Below are 18,651 nucleotides of genomic sequence, written 5' to 3'. Positions count from 1 at the left end.
ACTGCGCCTATGAGCAGGGATTGACGCCCGGTTTGGGGCGTGTTGAGTGAGGGAGTCAGCCGGAGGGGTAGGGAACAAGTTGGGAGGGGAGGTGGGTGAGGGGTGTATGGGGTGTGTGGCGAGTAGTTCCTTGATGTTGTGTATGTCTTCTTTGATCTGAGTGAGGGTGGCCATGATGTCGTCCATTGTGGGGTAGGTGGTGGAGGTGGGGGCGGCAGTCAGAGGTGAATGACTGACCCGGGAGTTCGTGTGCAGGTGGGAGCGTGGGCTGGTGTTCGAGGAGGTATGCGTTGTGTTGGTGTACGGGAAGGTGTTAGGGCGGGAGGGGTGTGGATGAGGAGGGGAGGAGGTTGGTGGTATGAGAGAGGGCATTGATGGTAGGCGGGGGGGTCAGGGTGTAGGCTGAGAGAATGTTAAGAGGATTATCTGTTGTTAGGCGAGGAGAAGCGTGCCTTGGTAGTACCTTGCCCCCAGAAGCTAAAGCCTTTTATGCACTCAACCCAGAGGATCCTAACAATACAGAAACATACTCTACCCTCCTTGTCAATTACCTCTCGATCAAGCATAAAAAGGACCTATCAGGGATTAAGAAAGGAGGTAGGATTTTACAGCTCAGGTTATGCATTTAGGGGGCTGAAATTGGGAAACAAAGAAGATAATTAGAAGAAAGTTATTTTAAGTTTATCTAATACTGAGAACTGGCATATACTTTTCAAAACGGTTGGCTCAGAAACTTGAATGGGATGCAAATGGTATACAGCTATCGGGTAATATTTCAGAAGTACTATTGAAAACAAAGGACACACCTGAAAGTCTGTTTGAGTCCTCCTGAGAGTCATTATTTATTAGTTAGTGGTGAAGTTCATATCAAAGTAGGAATCAGGTGCTTTGTTAGGTAAAACTAAGTTTTGGGGACTTTTGCATGGGCTAGGGGTGCAGGAGTGGCGGGAGGGAAGAGTTTCTTTTAGTTCATGTGAAGGGAGCCTTTTATGCTCCTCCATGTTGGAAAATGAGGGCTCATGAGGTATGGGCGAAATGGTTGCCTGCAGTCCCTGCAGCTATTCACAAGTCTTTAGGTCCGGAATTACCACGCATGGAGTTGGAGGACCTGATCATTCTGTGCCCAGAGACAACAGAGAACCTTTGGTTGCCCAGAGCCATGCCGAAACCACAGGGTGAGACACACCGGATCCATGGTAAACCCGCAGATCTTTTAATTTCGATAGGGCAGGTAACTCCCAATTCTGACCCTATCTGAAAAATAAGAGCCCTTGTAATTTGCCCCATATGTCAGGATCACATTTTCACACTACAGAAAACAATAAAAACAAGCAATTTGAGAAATTTATAGTGAAACAAAATTGGCATTTGGATCTGAGCCTTGACTATCCATTTCCAAAGTAGGTGGCATCAATCCTTCTCTTACCTGTCACTTGAAACTCCTTAATGGCTCCTCAGGCGTCTTATGCGGCGAGAGATTTGTTTGCTTTGTTTTCTATTAATTCCTATTTTTAATTATGATACAATAAACTTTATTGTTGATTAAATGGCCATGCCTGCTTGATTCTGGGGAGTGATATAACACTTTAAACTAATAACATGACATAAAATGTCCATGTATTTTGCTACGGCTTTACATTGTAGAGCATGTTTACAATAAAGTGGCAAAGCGTGTCGTTAAGCCAAGAAGGCTAAAAATACAGTTAGTCACTTTAGAAACTCAGGGCTGCACCATTTATACTAGAATATGGTGCAGCCCTGCGTTCCCCCCTGTGCTGGTGCTAAATTAAGCTGCCTACCGCCAACGCAGGCACCCTTGCACCATAGAGCACCATAGTGCAAGGGTGCCTGTGTTGAGGGGAAGGTTGTTTATGTTCAGGAAAGTCCTACTTCTCAGATAACAATCTTTAAATGCCGTTTTGTAACTTCTATGTGTGCTGCTTAATGCTGCACACATAGAAGTTGCAAAACAGCATTTTTTAAATGATTGTTTATGTGCAGGAAGGGGACCTTCCTGCACATAAACAATCATTGGTGTTTTGCTGTTTCTATGTGTGCTGCACAACGCTGCCTTGTAAATAAGGCATGGCCCCTACCGCCACCACAACATCACTGAAAGTGACATTGTTGTGGTGATAAGGGGTTGTAAATATGCCCCTGTGCATTCGAAGACAGGGGTCAAATGTTAAGTTCTGTCTTCTGAGGGAAGTTTGGGTTTACTTTTCTTACTCTACCAACACATTTGAAATATAGCCAAGTCTGAGAAGCAGGCAATGGAAATAAGGTTTATTTTGCACCGTAAAAAAGAAAAGGACTTCTTAGAACGCCTAAAATGGCGGCACTCCAGAAGACTGAATATATTGTACTTGGCCAGAGGCCAAGGTAGGTACCTACCTTCTCCATTGAGTGATCGACAGACATGAGCGTCTGTAGGCGCTTCCTCTGCAGCATGTTGGTAAACTCCATGTGGATCGGTTTCATGGGCCCCGTGTACCTCATTATCCAGTGCTTGTCGGGGTTCGGAGCATAGTTATAACTTGGGGTGCTGCATAGAAAGAGAAAAATGATAAACACTACTTCATATGTACAATAAATAAAAAAGGTGACATTCATTTGTTGAGAAAACTGCAGTCCAATCTCATTTCAAAATGGTCTTATGGTTTGATTTCTGTGTATGTCTCTCGTGGAAAACTGCCAGGCTCGAGTTTCTTTCTAAGAAACAGAAATATATTTAATCCGTCATATTTTTTCCCCTGGAGTTTTATATAGCGCGAACTTGACCCGAAGGTATCAGAGTACTTTACATGAGCACCAGTTGCGTTACAGAAGAACACATTAATTTTTTTTTGTTAGCCACAGGGTGATTAAGTGATTTGCCCAGAATCACAAGATGTTAAGCGTCGTTGCCGAGACTCGAATCCGGCTCCCCAGATTTGAGGTCGACCTCCCTGGTCATTAGGCCACATCCTCCCCTTGAAGCTGCATTGATGAAAGTAAATCTGCAAGCTATAAATGTGAGTGTGTGTAACAGTACCACTGACAATTGTTAACAAAGGTACCAGCATAAGGGCCCTCTTAGGAGTGGAGTGGTACCTCAGCCGTTAACCCCATCCCTCCTCCATCCGCCCCCCCGCTGGATTTACTGTTTCCAGGAATCCTGGCATGTCCTAGGAGGATAAACAGCAAATCTGAGATTTTGGGGAATAACAAGTGGGAATCTGACTTTTCCATGCCTATGCCCACATGTTTTCCCCTAATATGTCCGCCGCAGACTTTGCCCGCTTGCAGTAGGCTCAATTGGTAGGTGAAATGCCATGGCGCTAGTGCGGTAACCTAGAATTGTGATGTAACCCGTCTCCATCCTCATCAAAATTGTCAGGTCACTTGTAATTAAGGTAAAGAAAGATGCTTCATGCTGTAGCATGTGCATGCATTTGCTAGGCTTAGATTGATATTTTCATGTTGTGTTCTGTGGACTGCACACTTGTTGATATTTCAGTTTTGGACCATATGTTTATGGATGAGTCCTGTGGTGCTGGTGCATATTTATCTTTGGACTCGATTAGCATGAAATATGGGAAAGATGATGTGCCATTTGAATTGATCATAACTGGGCTCCCAGGTGGATGCACTGAAAGCAAATGTCCAGGCACAACCCACATGTCATATATGACAATGGTATTTTTTGCGTTTGATCCTGGGTATTTTATAAAGCATTATTTTTTCTTGAATGGATTTATGATGGCAATATTTACGCAAACATATGAGAGATAATAATTTACATAAAACCATTTTCAATATGTTTCTAAACATTTTGTGAATTGGAAACAGGAGAACAGGAGTAAGATAGGAGCTTTTCTGGATGTAAGATACTCATAAGAGTGGATTTCTCCTTTAAAACTCGGTCCCACAATGTTTAGCAGGGGTAGGAAGAAAGAATTTAAGAACATGAATACTCTAAAATCTATGCACACTTGCTATACTTTTTGGGGGATATTCACCAATGGTTTTTTTTTGCAAGTAATTACTACCCTCAAAACATTTAGATGTTCTCCTTTCAAGGGCAGAGTAAATCCCTTTCGAGGGATGGAATGAGTTAGGAAAACATTAAAAATTACTATGCAGCTGTTTTTCTTTTGGGATAAAGCTACTTTATTCTCAGACAAAACAAAAGAACAGAGGAAAAATGGTCTTATGTAGAACTAATTTCCTTCCCACTCTGGGGAATGTTTATGAATTCTGAAATCCATACCCATGTAAGTTGTGGAAACTGAAGACTCAAATTTCTAAATATTGTTTTAATTGATAAACCAAATAAATTGAAATGTTATCCATTTACATAGCCAGCAGTTATCCTGAAAATCCAGCACTGCATCGCATTTTGCGATGCAGTGCGCGCTACGAAATTCGTTTTAATAATTAAATTGTGTACTTACTTGCAATTATCCATATGCCGGTTTTTAGGTCCCTCCGCCCTGCCCCTCCCCCTCCCCGCCTCCCTGCCCCACCGTAACTCCCTCCACGGCCCGCGGCTGGACCTAACTCATTCCCCGAAAGAGGTATCAGGGGAGCTAGAGTAGGGCACACTAATTTTGTAAGATTTAAGAGAGCAAATTCCTCAAGGATGTCCATTACACATGTTACTTCCAGGGGTGGTTGCATAGGAGCGTCGCTCCACTGCCAAAAGGCAACAGATTAAAAATAAAATGATAATAGAACTATTTTATTATCAATTTATTTTTTAACTTTCTACTCAGCCCGCTGAGTCGAGTGTGTGGCGGGCCATGCTCTCTATTCCAGCATCGTCAGCTAGGTAGGGAGGAGTGGTAGGTGCACTTTAAGTGTGCATGTCTGTTTGGCCGGCTGTCTTAGGCCAGCCAAACAGACATGCGCACTTAGCATTTCTCCAACTGGCTGTGTTGCACAGCCGGGTGGAGAACCAGCACAGGCTTCCAGGTCATAACTGAGCAGCATTGCAGCCTGCTCAGGCCAATCACAATGCTGCGCTCATGTGCGAGCAGCGTCATGATTGGGCGAGGTTGGGAGCAGGGAAGCATTGAGGGGGCGAGAGTACAGGAGCACCGAGGCGGTGTCCGTCAACAGTGCAGGTAAAAAAAAAATTTATTTTTTATTATTACCCCCGCCCCACCAAGTGTTATTAAAGGTAACCGCTAATGGTTACTTCTTTGTTAAGATCCCCATCTGATCTGAAGTTGGGAAAAGGTAATCATTCTTGTAACCTTTACCTATGAAAGAAATACTTTACTTCAACCCATTCTCTATCCTAAGGAAATCAGATGTAATCTAATGTTAGTTTCTGATTTAATCTCATGCACTCCTGCATAAGACAAAATTAGCAAGTTTCGGCCTAAACACATAAACATTTATATGTTTTGTTTACTTGGATGCTCTCATTTTACAAATGTTGCCAGACAATCTGGTCCTCTATAAATGGTTAATGTTCAAAGTCACTGAGTTAAAATTAGCCATACAACTTTTAATTCAATGTGGTAAAACTGTACAACTTTTCAGTAATCTTTGGGTGGTGATGTTCAGTCCATTTAGAGCATTGTTTTCGGTAAATCCTTGGAGAATGAGTAATGTGTGAACAGAAAGCCCATAACCATATCTGTGGGCTGTGTCCTCCCAACGAATAAATGAAAACATTTTATGTGAAAAAAATAGAAAAAAACATTAATCACAAGCGCAGTAACCCATTTGTGTAGAACTGTAAATACATTACTGTAAACAGACGGTCCCCCAACTACCTTTATAATATTATTATTATTATTTTATTTATTTATTTTGAAGGTTTTATATAGCGCTAACAAGATCCTTGCGGATATCAGAGCGCTTTACACATAGCTGGGATAAGAAAAAACAAGCGAGTGATTAACAAATGATTTTGTGCACAGGGGAGCGGAGGGTTATCAATGGAGAGCAAAGTAAGATAAGGTAAAAAGTACATAGTAGGACAGTCCAGACATGTAGTAGAAGGGTAGATGAAGAGTCACAGGAGTTCCAGAGCATATGTTCAGGTGAATTTAGCCATGAGTTATTAAATCCCCCTCACCTCCGCTGGGATCCAAGCCTGTTTCCAGGCACAGAATTGGACACTTCATTATATATTCTCACAGGAGTACCTTGACCAAACAGAGGCTGTGCCTCTCTACCAACACAGAAACTTATAAAATTATGTGTAATTAGGTGTGTTTTATCCCATATGATTAGTGGAGTTTTCCAGTCATGCACAGAGCACTCAAGATGTCTGAGGTCAGGCTTCAGTAGTTAATTTAGTTCTTGTTTTTCATGCTTCTAAAGACTTGTAAGTGTGTTTGCTCCTTTAAAAAAGCATAACTATTATCACACAATATGAACACAAAGAAAGAGCAGGTGCTTTGCTCACACAAACCAGTGACAAATTGAGAGCAGTGCAAGCGCCCCTAAATGTACTTGCTCCCAAGTCTGTCCATGTTAAGTGAGGAGCAGCTGAGTAATGAAAGCCCTACTACCTCTTTTAGTATCAGCTTAGTAATAGGAGCCCTACTACCTCTTTTAGTGTCAGCTAATGAAAGCCCTACTGCCTCTTTTAGTATCAGCTGAGAAATGAAAGCCCTTCTACCTCTTTTAGTGTCAGCTGAGTAATGAAAGCCCTACTACCTCTTTTAGTATCAATCGATCAGCTGAGTAATGAAAGCCTGACTACCTCTTTTAGTATCAATCGATCAGCTGAGTAATGAAAGCCCTACTACCTCTTTTAGTATCAATCGATCAGCTGAGTAATGAAAGCCTGACTACCTCTTTTAGTGTCAGCTGAGTAATGAAAGCCCTACTGCCTCTTTTAGTATCAGCTGAGTAATGAAAGCCCTACTACCTCTTTTAGTGTCAGCTGAGTAATGAAAGCCCTACTACCTCTTTTAGTATCAATCGATCAGCTGAGTAATGAAAGCCTGACTACCTCTTTTAGTATCAATCGATCATCTGAGTAATGAAAGCCTGACTACCTCTTTTAGTATCAGCTGAGTAATGAAAGCCCTACTACCTCTTTTAGTATCAGTTGATCATCAGCTGAGTAAGGAAAGCAGAGTAATGAAAGCCCTACTACCTCTTTTACTATCAGCTGAGTAATGAAAGCCCTACTACCTCTTTTACTATCAGCTGAGTAATGAAAGCCCTACTACCTCTTTTAGTATCAGCTTAGTAATAGGAGCCCTACTACCTCTTTTAGTGTCAGCTAATGAAAGCCCTACTGCCTCTTTTAGTATCAGCTGAGTAATGAAAGCCCTACTACCTCTTTTAGTATCAATCGATCAGCTGAGTAATGAAAGCCCTTCTACCTCTTTTAGTGTCAGCTGAGTAATGAAAGCCCTACTACCTCTTTTAGTATCAATCGATCAGCTGAGTAATGAAAGCCTAACTACCTCTTTTAGTATCAATCGATCAGCTGAGTAATGAAAGCCTGTCTACCTCTTTTAGTATCAGCTGAGTAATGAAAGCCCTACTGTTTCATTAACTGATACTAAAAGAGGTAGTAGGGCTCCTATTACTCAGCTGATACTAAAAGAGGTAGTAGGGCTTTCATTACTCAGCTGATAGTAAAAGAGGTAGTAGGGCTTTCATTACTCAGCTGATGATCAACTGATACTAAGTAGTATCAGTTGATCATCAGCTGAGTAAGGAAAGCAGAGTAATGAAAGCCCTACTACCTCTTTTACTATCAGCTGAGTAATGAAAGCCCTACTACCTCTTTTAGTATCAGCTGAGTAATAGGAGCCCTACTACCTCTTTTAGTATCAGCTGAGTAATAGGAGCCCTACTACCTCTTTTAGTATCAGCTAATGAAAGCCCTACTGTATCATTTAGTATCAGCTGAGTAATGGAAGCCCTACTACCTCTTTTAGTATCAGCTGAGTAATAGGAGCCCTACTACCTCTTTTAGTATCAGCTAATGAAAGCCCTACTGTAACTTTATGTATCAGCTGAGTAATGAAAGCCCTACTACCTCTTTTCGTATCAGCTAATGAAAGCCCTACTGTATCTTTTAGTATCAGCTGAGTAATGAAAGCCCTACTTCCACTTTTCGTATCAGCTGAGTAATGAAAGCCCTACTACCTCTTTTAGTATCAGCTAATGAAGGCCCTTCTGTATCTTTTAGTATCAGCTAATGAAAGCCGTACTACCTCTTTTAGTATCAGCTGAGTAATGAAAGCTCTACTACCTCGTTTAGTGTCAGCTAATGAAAGCCCTACGGCCTCTATTAGTATCAGTTGAGTAATGAAAGCCCAACTGCCTCTTTTAGTGTCAGCTAATGAAAGCCCTACTGCCTCTTTTAGGGCCAGATGTAGGTAGGCTTTTACCGGGTGGTAACGGCCGAATTCGGCCGTTACCACCCGGTAAAAGCAATTTGACATGTAGGTCCCTGTAATTTACAGACTCGGTAAATTTACCGATATGTAAATTTACCGAGTATGTAAAATACCGAGTCGGTATCATTACTGATTCCGGACAATTGGTATGTAGGTGGGACTCTTCTGAGTCCCACAAGCAGTACAACATCGGTATTTTACCATCAAATACTACTTGATGGTAAAATACCGTTTCTGGTGTGCATGCACATGTGTGCATGCACACCTATGCCATATGACAGGCAGACCTGCCCTTAGGGCAGGTATGCCTGCCACATGGCACCCGAGCCTCTTTTGGGGGTGCCAGAGGGTGTCAAAGTGACACCCCCTGCACCCTTGTGACAGTCGGTATTTTCCGATGTGGTAAATACCGACCGGTATATGCCCAATCAATCCTATGGGCTTCAAAGCCCATAGGAATGCATGGGCATTAACTGGTCGGTATTTACCACATCGGAAATTACCGACTGTTTCCGATTCGGTAATTGCACATCTGCAATTACCTACATCTCGGTATTTTTATTTTCCGACCTCTTAAATACCGAGTCGGTATGACTCGGTATTTAAGAGGTCGGTAAATAAAAATTACCTACATCTGGCCCTTAGTATCAGTTGAGTAATGAAAGCCCTACTACCTCGTTTAGTGTCAGCTAATGAAAGCCCTACAGCCTCTTTTAGTTTCAGCTGAGTAATGAAAGCCCAACTGCCTCTTTTAGTTTCAGCTGAGTAATGTTGGGTAAGACAGGGTTCTCCAAAGTCGGTTCTGGAGAGCCAGATGCATGCTAGATTTTTAACCCCTTCAGTGCGGCGCACGTTCAGCGGACGTTACGTGCACTACCTCGGTAGTGCTGCGCACGTCCGCTGAACGTTCCGGCCCTGCCTGCGCAATAGAATGTTCCGCACCAGCGCGGAACGTTCGGCGCAGCGGAGGGTTAAGATAACTACATTTATCTAAATGGGGATATGCTAAAAATCTTGAATGGCTCTGGCCCTCCAGGATCGACTTTGGAGAGCCCTGGGTAAGAGAAATGTCACTCCCTTAAAAGGGACTTTAGTTTCAAGTTTTTTGTAAAACTTTCTTTGAAGCATTGAAAAATACCCTACCATGCTAATCCTTTACCCCCCCTTACAAGTCCCCCTTACAAGTTGGTTCTCAGTTGTCTCCAGCCCAAAAAGCTTCAAAATGATTTAGAAATAGCAGCTACTTGATTAAGAAAGCTACTGTTTGCTCCAACGCCCAGTGAGGCCGCTGTGTAGAAATGTCTCCCCGTAGCTAGCCCAGACCAGATTGAGCAATGACCGACATGCTTCCTGTTTCTGCCATATACTAATGTTGTTATTACATTCTGCTCCATAACCATCTCATGATAACCTTCTTCTGTATGTACTGGCCCAAAGCATTGTCCTCAGGCACATATTCTATAAGCACAGCATTTCATATCGAAATGCTTACTAAACAAATAATTCCACATATGGGTTGTAAAAGCAGAGTAATGAGATGCTAGTAACATGCTCCATCAGGATTGGTCCCATGATTCAGGCTACCCGACGATGGGATGCCTCGTTGAAAGAGCTGTTTTATTCAAGGTACTTTGCTAGAGGCCTACAAGAAGGCCATAGTCAGCTAGATAGATCATAGAAAACCTGTATAAGGTACGTGGTATTTCCCCCAAAAAAGTAGCCATAGTCTGGAAATGTCACGGAAAACACCCAATACTTTCACATAATTAACTGCATGACATCAGGGTCCTTTATATACTTTCATATACTCTTAGGGTCTGATTTCGAGTTGGGCGGATGGGTTACTCCATCAAAAACGTGACAGATATCCTGTCTACCCTATTACGAGTTCCATTGTGTTCCATTAGTGATGGAGTAACCTGTCCGCCAAACTAGTAATCAGGCCCTAAAGGGCCTGCCTTTTAAACCATAGATAAAGCCCATCCATATAGTAAGTGACTTTCTCTTTTAATGTAGACTTGAAATCATTCATTGTTGGAAATCAGAGCCATGCAATTTGTCAGTAGACATGGCTTCCTGAGTATCATCAAGTATGCCACTAACAGTTCTATGAACCACAATGACCACTCAGGCAAAGGCACAGAAGATCTTCTGAAATTAACCACTCCCTGCACCCCAGAAAGAAACCTCAGATCAACATCCAAAGACCATATCCACCATTGTTATTTCAAGACATCAAAGCAGGTATATCCTATGTATTGCATGGCTCTAAATTATGCAACACCTTAGCCTCTCTCTGCGATATAAATCCAATTGCCTACAATTCAGGAATTCTAATGGAACACTTCTTTGATCAATGGTTGCCACCAATTATCATCAAAAGATGATGCCCATCATACTGGACACCAAGTGCCATTGCTTGACATTTCCTACTCAACTGTATATTGAAATGTATTTCAGCACTCATATAGAATAAACTATGATGATAAGTCTCACACCTAGGCTTAGCTTGAGCAAACAGTCATTGCAAAGCGTAATGAGTCGAGGTCTTGCATTGTTGGCCATTGACTTGCAAAAGTCAATTTTGTTCTGTGATTTCAACCTTGAGATCTTGGCCTCCCTTCACAATCCTGTTGGCAGGTGGAGACAGCCTCTAGGAGGAGCACCGACAGTAAAGGCATTTATGGATTAACCTTCTATTCTACTGTCTTTTATTTTTCATGTGAGTTGCAGGATGTCTATTGCTTTTCGCCAGTTCAATTCGAAACCTGATCTTATCAGAAGTGTATAATTAATTAATGCAAGAACAAATATAAAAACCAGAAGCCTTCTAAATTCCTATCGCCAACGAATTACAATGCTGCTCTGGCCGCCAAACAATATGTTGCTTAAGGAGTCACAGTGCTGGATACTAACTTTTCACACTGTCCAACAACTCTTTTCTGTTTTTCTGGTTCTTGCTGTAACCATAAATGCATATATTTCATGTATATTGCTGAATCGTTTTATATGTTAATTTGTGCCTGGATGAATCCTCAGACTTCATAATGTATTTCCCAGAGTCCTTCAATATAGAAGCCTCTTATATAGAATTACATCTCTTCAACTCCCATGTGTGCAGTACATATGCATCTGGCACTGAATAATTCATTAATTGACAGCTTTTGGCCTAAATTAATGATATTTTTGCATGTTTTCTCTTCCACAGTGTGTGCAAAATAACTGAGATTAATTCCAAGTTCTGCAAACTGACCTTTCGAAATGTCACCAGGGATTTCCTTACATTTATGGACTAAAAAAAGCTTTAATATCTAAAAGCAGAAGGATTCACAGAGCATTATATTGGAAGATTTTGTGTTGATCCTCTTTCTTGATGGTTGCTAGCAAGAATATTTTGTTAATCTTCTGCAGAGATATTATTGAGAACAAATGACAGTGTGCTCAAATTAGTTTTGGACAATTTCAATTCTTCCCCGTGGTTCTGACTAAAACCCTGTGCAGAGTAAATAAATAAACAGATACATAAATCATTAAATAAATACAAATGAACCAAAGACCAGCTTTCACATGCTTTTGGATTGAAGAAGCTGCTAGGTGCGCTTAAAAACAAGCATTGGCAGTGCCAATGGGTCTGGCTTTAAAGGACTGTTGTATGGTAATGTGAAGCACTACAAGTAAATAGCATGGGATAGGTATGTTTTTGTGTGGAAGCAAAGAACTGTAGAATTATATTGGTGCAAGTGTAGAATGCTCAGTTGAAAGTTGCATAGTCAAGCCAAACCTAAACATCAATGTTGGTTAATGGCTGCCCTTCTCCCATCTGTGCTGCTACCAGAGAAAAACACTGTTAATTATCTAGTTATCTAAGACACTTTAATAGCATTACAATGTTATGTTTTTGCTATTGAAAAATAAAGCTCGGCGGCTGGATAAATAAACAAATGATCACAGCTGTGTGGAGGGCAAGCACTTTTTTGTGGAAACACACAACTTCTGACCAATCAAAACAAGTACTTCAGACTCCCAACTTGTGGGCAGAGCCAAAGCCCCTCTCTAGCGATGCTCACATAATTGTCTGAAGGGTCAATCTATAAATGGCTTGTGTTATGGTTGAGCTCCCCAGTCTAGTGTATTTGAGCTGCTGACCAACATAGGAATTTGTCTTTTCAACTGAGCAGGGCTGGACTTTGAACCAAAATTAGCTCTGGCAAAATGATCAATCAAGCCGAGCTTGTTGTTCTTCTCTTAGCTTCACTCTTTCTCCCACTCTCTCTCTCCTTCCTTAATTGTTCTCCCCTGTTGTGCTTGCTGGCATAAACCCAGGGAGCTGCAAAGAGTGAAAGACTGGTTCTAAGTGTAAGAACTGGCCGCCAATAGCTGCAACCAAACGCTCCTTCAGGGAAGTGTCCGATAGGACAAATGACTACTTGGCTCTGCATCTGAGATCTATTGATATGACTTCACCCATCCCTTTGCATTGTAAATTCATATGGAGGAGCTGTAATAAATGCCCACATGTCATGTTATAATGCCTACTAGTATCACTATCAGACTTACCTGCTCCTGCTTTGCTCCGAGTTCTGTTTTGTATCAACCTATCTGGATGGGCTGACCAAATTAGCCTATGACAGCAGCCATGTGCCCCCTGATATGTGTGACTTCTTCAACAACTCATATTTTTCATCCAACAACTGCACATTGCTATTTGTAACTTGTACTTTAACTTGAAGCAATATAAGTACAGCCTCAAATCTCCAGCATGCAAAGCGCTGTCGGTTAGCTGGTCAGGACCAGCTTAAGGTATCTTAAAGTCCTCCTCATGGAGGTCCCAGTCCTGTCCCACAGTCTGCGTCTCCCACAACACATAGCTGCACTATGAGAAAACACAGAGAACTTACATATGAACAAGCTGGAACATGCTGAGAGGTTGTACACCACACACCACACAAGGAGTTAAACTAATATAAAAATTAATGTTTAAAATCAAAATAACTCTGAAATTCACCAGTTATAATGTATTCAGCTAATTGTAACTTGCACCACCATGCCCTGCTTATGACCTCACACACTACAGACCTGTTAAATGCCATAATTGATGACATTACATTAGGCATCGCTGATGACACCACAGTCATGGAGGCAAGTGTAATTGTGCATGTGGAAAGGTATCTGGTGCACTATTTACAAATCAATAAAGTTTGGGTGTGCAGTGATTACTCAATGTTAAAGCCTGCTCCAAAACAATCTATTAGACAGACCACAGCTTCTGTTGAGGATAGATTATTTATCAGTGGATGTCTGGGCACATGCCCAGACATGTTAAATAGTGCAATACAGGTCAATAGACAGATTCTATGTAGAGGAGTCTTTTATAAGGTGTGGATGCTTATTTCCAGAACTTCCCTGAAGATTATGATACTTTGCAGATAGTTCAATAATCAAGAATGCTGGTGTGCCCCACTTAGAGCGGGATTATTTTTACACTAGTGTTGTAAGTATGGTTCTAAGATTGTATGCCATGTGCCCATCTCAGGAATGTGTGTAGTGTATTTTAATAAACCACGGAGGGTTGTCCCTAGAGCCTGACAGGAGGCGTGATTTATGTGACAAATGTATACCTGTCAACCTCTTGACTAAAAATTGCGAGTCATGTGAAGTCTTTAAGTGGGTAAGGGCCATATGTATCAACAAACCCTTTTGCGATTCCTAAATAGTGATTTTTAAGGAATCGCTATTTAGGAATCGCAAAATGGTATGTATGAGGAAAATCGCTTATGTTTAGCGATTCCTTAATCTTCCTTATTTGCATTCGCATTTTGCGAATTTGCAATTAAGGAATAATTTCCAATGCATTCCTATGGGCCAGGAGGCCCATAGTAATGATTGCGAAATAATTCTCAAATTGCGAATTCGCAATTTGCTAATTGCAATTTGAGAATTATTTCAAGGGTGCAGGGGTGTCTCAAAGACACCCTCCTGCACCCCTGAAATGTAAATGTGTGTGCATATGGCGCACATACATGCCCTATGGGCATTTGTGTGCATCTCATGCCACCTTTAAAAATGCCAAATTGTGCATTTTTTAAAGAATTCGCAAGTTACCATTAACTACAAGTTGGTGGTAATTTGCGAATTCTTAACCATAATTCGCAACCCAAAAATGCTACATACATAGCATTTAAGGAATCGCAAAATTGCGATTCCTTAAATGCTATGGCAAAATAAGGAATCGCAAATCTTTGCTATTCCTTATTTTGCGAATATTTCATACATACCAAAACATGCAAAAAGGCCGTTTGCGATTCGCAAAGGCCGAAATTCTGCGAATTTCGGCCTTTGCGATTCACAAAAGGCTTGATACATATGGCCCTAAGTCCATTAAGGTAAAGAAAATCAGTGTAAGGTAAGAAAATCAGCCACAGGTGCAGTGTGTTGAATTACTTCAAATCCACAAACCCTATAGGACGGTGTTACAATGGTGGTATGATGTCATCAATTATTTCATTGGTGATATGGTCTGTGATGTTATCAATGTTGCACATTGATCTGGCAAGTGATGTATGAGATCATAAGCACGCATTGCGGTGACACAGGTTATAATGAGCTCAGTAATCTATAACTGGTGAGTTTCAAGATCTTTTTCCGGTCTTTAAGCATTCGTTTTTATCTTCAACCCCCAAACACCACGACATAGCTGCAGGACCAGCATTTGTTGACCTCAGAATGTTCCAGAAGCCTTCATCAGAGAACGTCAAACACGCTACCTCAATTTCGTTCGCGAGAGGTAAGCACAACAATTATTCCCTGTAGGTGTAATTCGGCGTCGTGCGCGGCAGAACAAGAGAAAATTACTCCATTAAAGCATGTCAAAGCGGAAACGTTTGAAGTGAAAAACAACATCTGCGCAGTAGACAAAGCTAACCAGTTAGCACTTTAACTGCAATATCTACAAAGTAATGAAATATTTGTGCAATATGTCAAAACAGGCCAACCCAACTTATTTTTGTGACCTGCTGTCGCTTTTTTTTTTATTTTTTACAATTGTTCACTTCCTAATTGCAAGTTAGCTTTTATCCTCCAGGGTACATTGATTGACATTAACATGCTCAAAACATTTTTTTAACAGAAATAAACATTTTATTTTCTGTCAGCGCGCTCGCACCAGTCTGTGCCTTTTTTTTGTTAAGATCTTGCTAGTTTGCATGTGAATCATATGACATCTGGAGATGCCTCTTGTGCATTGCTATACCACTGCTAATAGTTAGTATTTGCAATAATGAGAACACTTCAAAAAATGCAAAACCAGGTAATTTTGACTAGACTTGTCCTTGAACACAAGTGGTCACATTGACTTTGTGATGGCAAGAAACTGTTTTGAATGTAATGGAGAAGGTAGGATAATGAGTAGTTACACAATAGTACAGATTTTTAATCTAATAGGTCCTCATGGCTAGTTTTCAGAATAGGTGACATATTTATCGTATGTGTTATATACCATTACTACAGAGTGAGGCATTTACTAGGAGTGGGCATAACTTGAGTGATTCAATAAAGCGTAAGCATGCAAAATTATCAAAGAGTTTCGTGAAATTATACATAATTAGACGAGAAGACTAATTCTGCAATAGCACTATTTCTTAGTGCAATAATGCCTCTTTTTGCCCAGAATGGGCACTGGAATGCATTTTGTGCTAAGAAACAGCGCTAAATGCAACAGAGCACAGATAGTAAGTGCGAGCAGTTGCTTGAACTCGCTGAATGTGCTCTTGCGGTAGGATTTCACCGCTACTTACTCTCAGCATTTAAGACTCTTTTCTTAGCACAAAATGCACCCTCACATCCAAAATGGTCGCAATGATGCACTTTGCGCAAACAAATATTGCTAAGCGCAGCAGACCGCGGATAGTGAACGTGAGTGCCACTCGGGGTTGCTAAATGTGCTCTTGCAATAGGATTTCTTTCCCCCAAATTGCTCTTAAGTATGCAAGCAGGAGTATTTGCATTATTTGTGGGAATTCTGCATCAAAGAGTAAAGAGGGACTACCATAATTACGCAGATTACTCCGAAGTAATTGAAATTCCGCATGCGCCTAATATTTACCACATGTGGTAAACACAACCTATTCCAACTTTTTAACTTGCAACTGAGGCAAAACATGTGGGATCTGTATTTAATACACTATATGCAGCATGTTTTGCCTTCTTCACAGGCCTTTTTCCCCAATATATTTTGGCACAATTCACTTGTCAGAATTTATATGGAGAAAACTGCGAGGGTGTGATAAATACCATACAACTCACACAGCATGAGAGTTATCTTCTGGATGGCCCTCACAAGATATATTGTAAAGGTTTAGTATTCCCTGACGACACCCCATTTCAACAGTGCACATAAAGAACTACCAAAAATGTCACACATGACCTTTACGACCTTCACAATTCTAGTGGAGTAGGGATGGAGTAGGAAGACAGTGGGGCAGCTGTCAACAATCTGTTCCAGGGTTTGGGTGAGCACTAGCATCCCTACTGATATTGAAAATTGACAAATTTGCATATCAGTGACTACAAAAGAGGCAGACATCTTCCTTAAGGGAGGCTGCGCTTTGAACTTTCCACACATCATAACACAACATCTGATGCATATTTATTCTGTTGCACTTTCAGTTGTTTCCTACAATTCAATAGCTCTCAGTGCCCTTTCCAAGTAAGAATATCAAAGCCTGCGTTATCAAGCCACAGATGAGGGGAGAGATATCTCAGATTAGGAAAAAAAGCTTGAGCCTAAAGGACTTCTCCTGCGGTGCCTTTCTGAGGCTCATAGGAAAGCCTTAGAAAGGCACTCACATAGGAGTGCCTGTCCATGGAGGAACGGGCTGTGGCACTCCCGTAGGAGTGCCACAGCCCGTTCCTGCATGGACGGACATGCACAATGTTGTGCATTTCTGTACATGCAGGAACAGGGGTTGCGTTGAGGAAACTCGTAATATGCTTGGCGGTGCCTCAGCAGCACCACCAACGTATTGCTGCCTCAGGCTACTGCACCACCGCTGCAGGATCAAGGGTCCCGGTGGTAGCATTGGTTCAATGGTGGTCCAACTGCCCAACTTGCAATACAGCAGGTGGACCACCACCACGGGTTCGGCGGTACCAAGGACCGCCGAACTCTTTATCGGGCCCTAAGTACATAATAAAGTACATAATATTTACAGGATTATAATGCTAACATATTTAATATATACTTAAATACTGCCCCGCCTGAAACCCATGATTACTATCTTTTACCTCAGGTCTTTTCTTAGAAGTAAGCAGTTTACTTGCTATAAACATCTGTGTGATAAACCCCGAGTTAGATTAAAGCATACCCAAAGTCTGGTAACAATGGACGTTCAGCTAGGTTTTCAGGCTAACAACTGATGATGAAAATGATTGTAAATAAGCTTCATTGAATATATATATATTGTTAAAATCCTTGAAACATGGCCTGCCTTTGACATTGAAGTTCGCCATTCGTCTTCCATGTGCTTGACACAGTGCTTTTCTGTGGTGTAAACTGATAATACCCTGAGGAATATGGATTTACATGTATGTTAGGAATCTCTGTATTACCACAGGCATTTGTGGCTAGAATGTTGTTCATGTATTTTTTATTTTAAGGGATTAATCGAGAATGAATAGTGAGCTGTGTTTTATGGACCATTGAAGGAACCTCAGAACAGGCAAATACTTGACTGCTAAGCAAACAACCTTTGGCAAAGCCCATACATCTGGCCTTTGAGATCTATGGCTTTGCCAATGTTTTTTTGCCACGCTGCACAGCATCTCCAGTGCTGCGCAGCATCGCTAAAGAAAATATTTAACAAGCTCCTGATAGATTGTCAATGCTCTCTTAACGTCAAGTGATGAAGGAATGTCTGAATCTGTGTCAGAAAACACAATTAGCCCATTGTCTTGTGACAAATGAAAATTAGATTGTACTTTAGGTACAAATTTGAGATCAAGTTTCAGAACCAGAACGACTTGATATGGAAAAAATCTCAGATAAGGAAAAGAGATCACTGTAGCTCCTAGCTTCCCCACACTCTTGGCTGGGGGTATTGCCACCAAGGAGGCAGTTTTAGCAGAGAGAAGAGATGTCTGATTGCTCCAGGTTCAAATAGATACTGTTGCAGACCATTAAGTACAATAGACAAATTCCAAGATTGAACAGGGTTCTTAACAAGAGATCTTATTAACAAAGAACATCTCAACAGTCTGACCACCAGATGGGGAAACCTTAGAACAACTG

General features: G+C 41.3%; 1 protein-coding gene across 4 annotated transcripts in view; it reads right to left on the bottom strand.

The window, feature by feature from the left end:
- The window catches only part of SULF2 (sulfatase 2), a 461,118-nt gene that overhangs the window by 195,455 nt on the left and 247,012 nt on the right, over positions 1–18,651 (bottom strand). For all 4 annotated transcript variants that reach the window (XM_078651864.1, XM_078651862.1, XM_078651861.1 and 1 more), the window contains exon 6: positions 2,395–2,545. In XM_078651864.1, coding sequence (XP_078507990.1) covers positions 2,395–2,545 — 151 coding nt within the window. The remainder of the gene's footprint in view (positions 1–2,394; positions 2,546–18,651) is intronic.

The sequence above is a fragment of the Lissotriton helveticus genome, chromosome 7, assembly GCF_964261635.1.
Source record: "Lissotriton helveticus chromosome 7, aLisHel1.1, whole genome shotgun sequence".
In the NCBI taxonomy this organism is placed as follows: Eukaryota; Metazoa; Chordata; class Amphibia; order Caudata; family Salamandridae; genus Lissotriton; species Lissotriton helveticus.
This window is presented reverse-complemented; position numbering and strand designations above follow the sequence as displayed.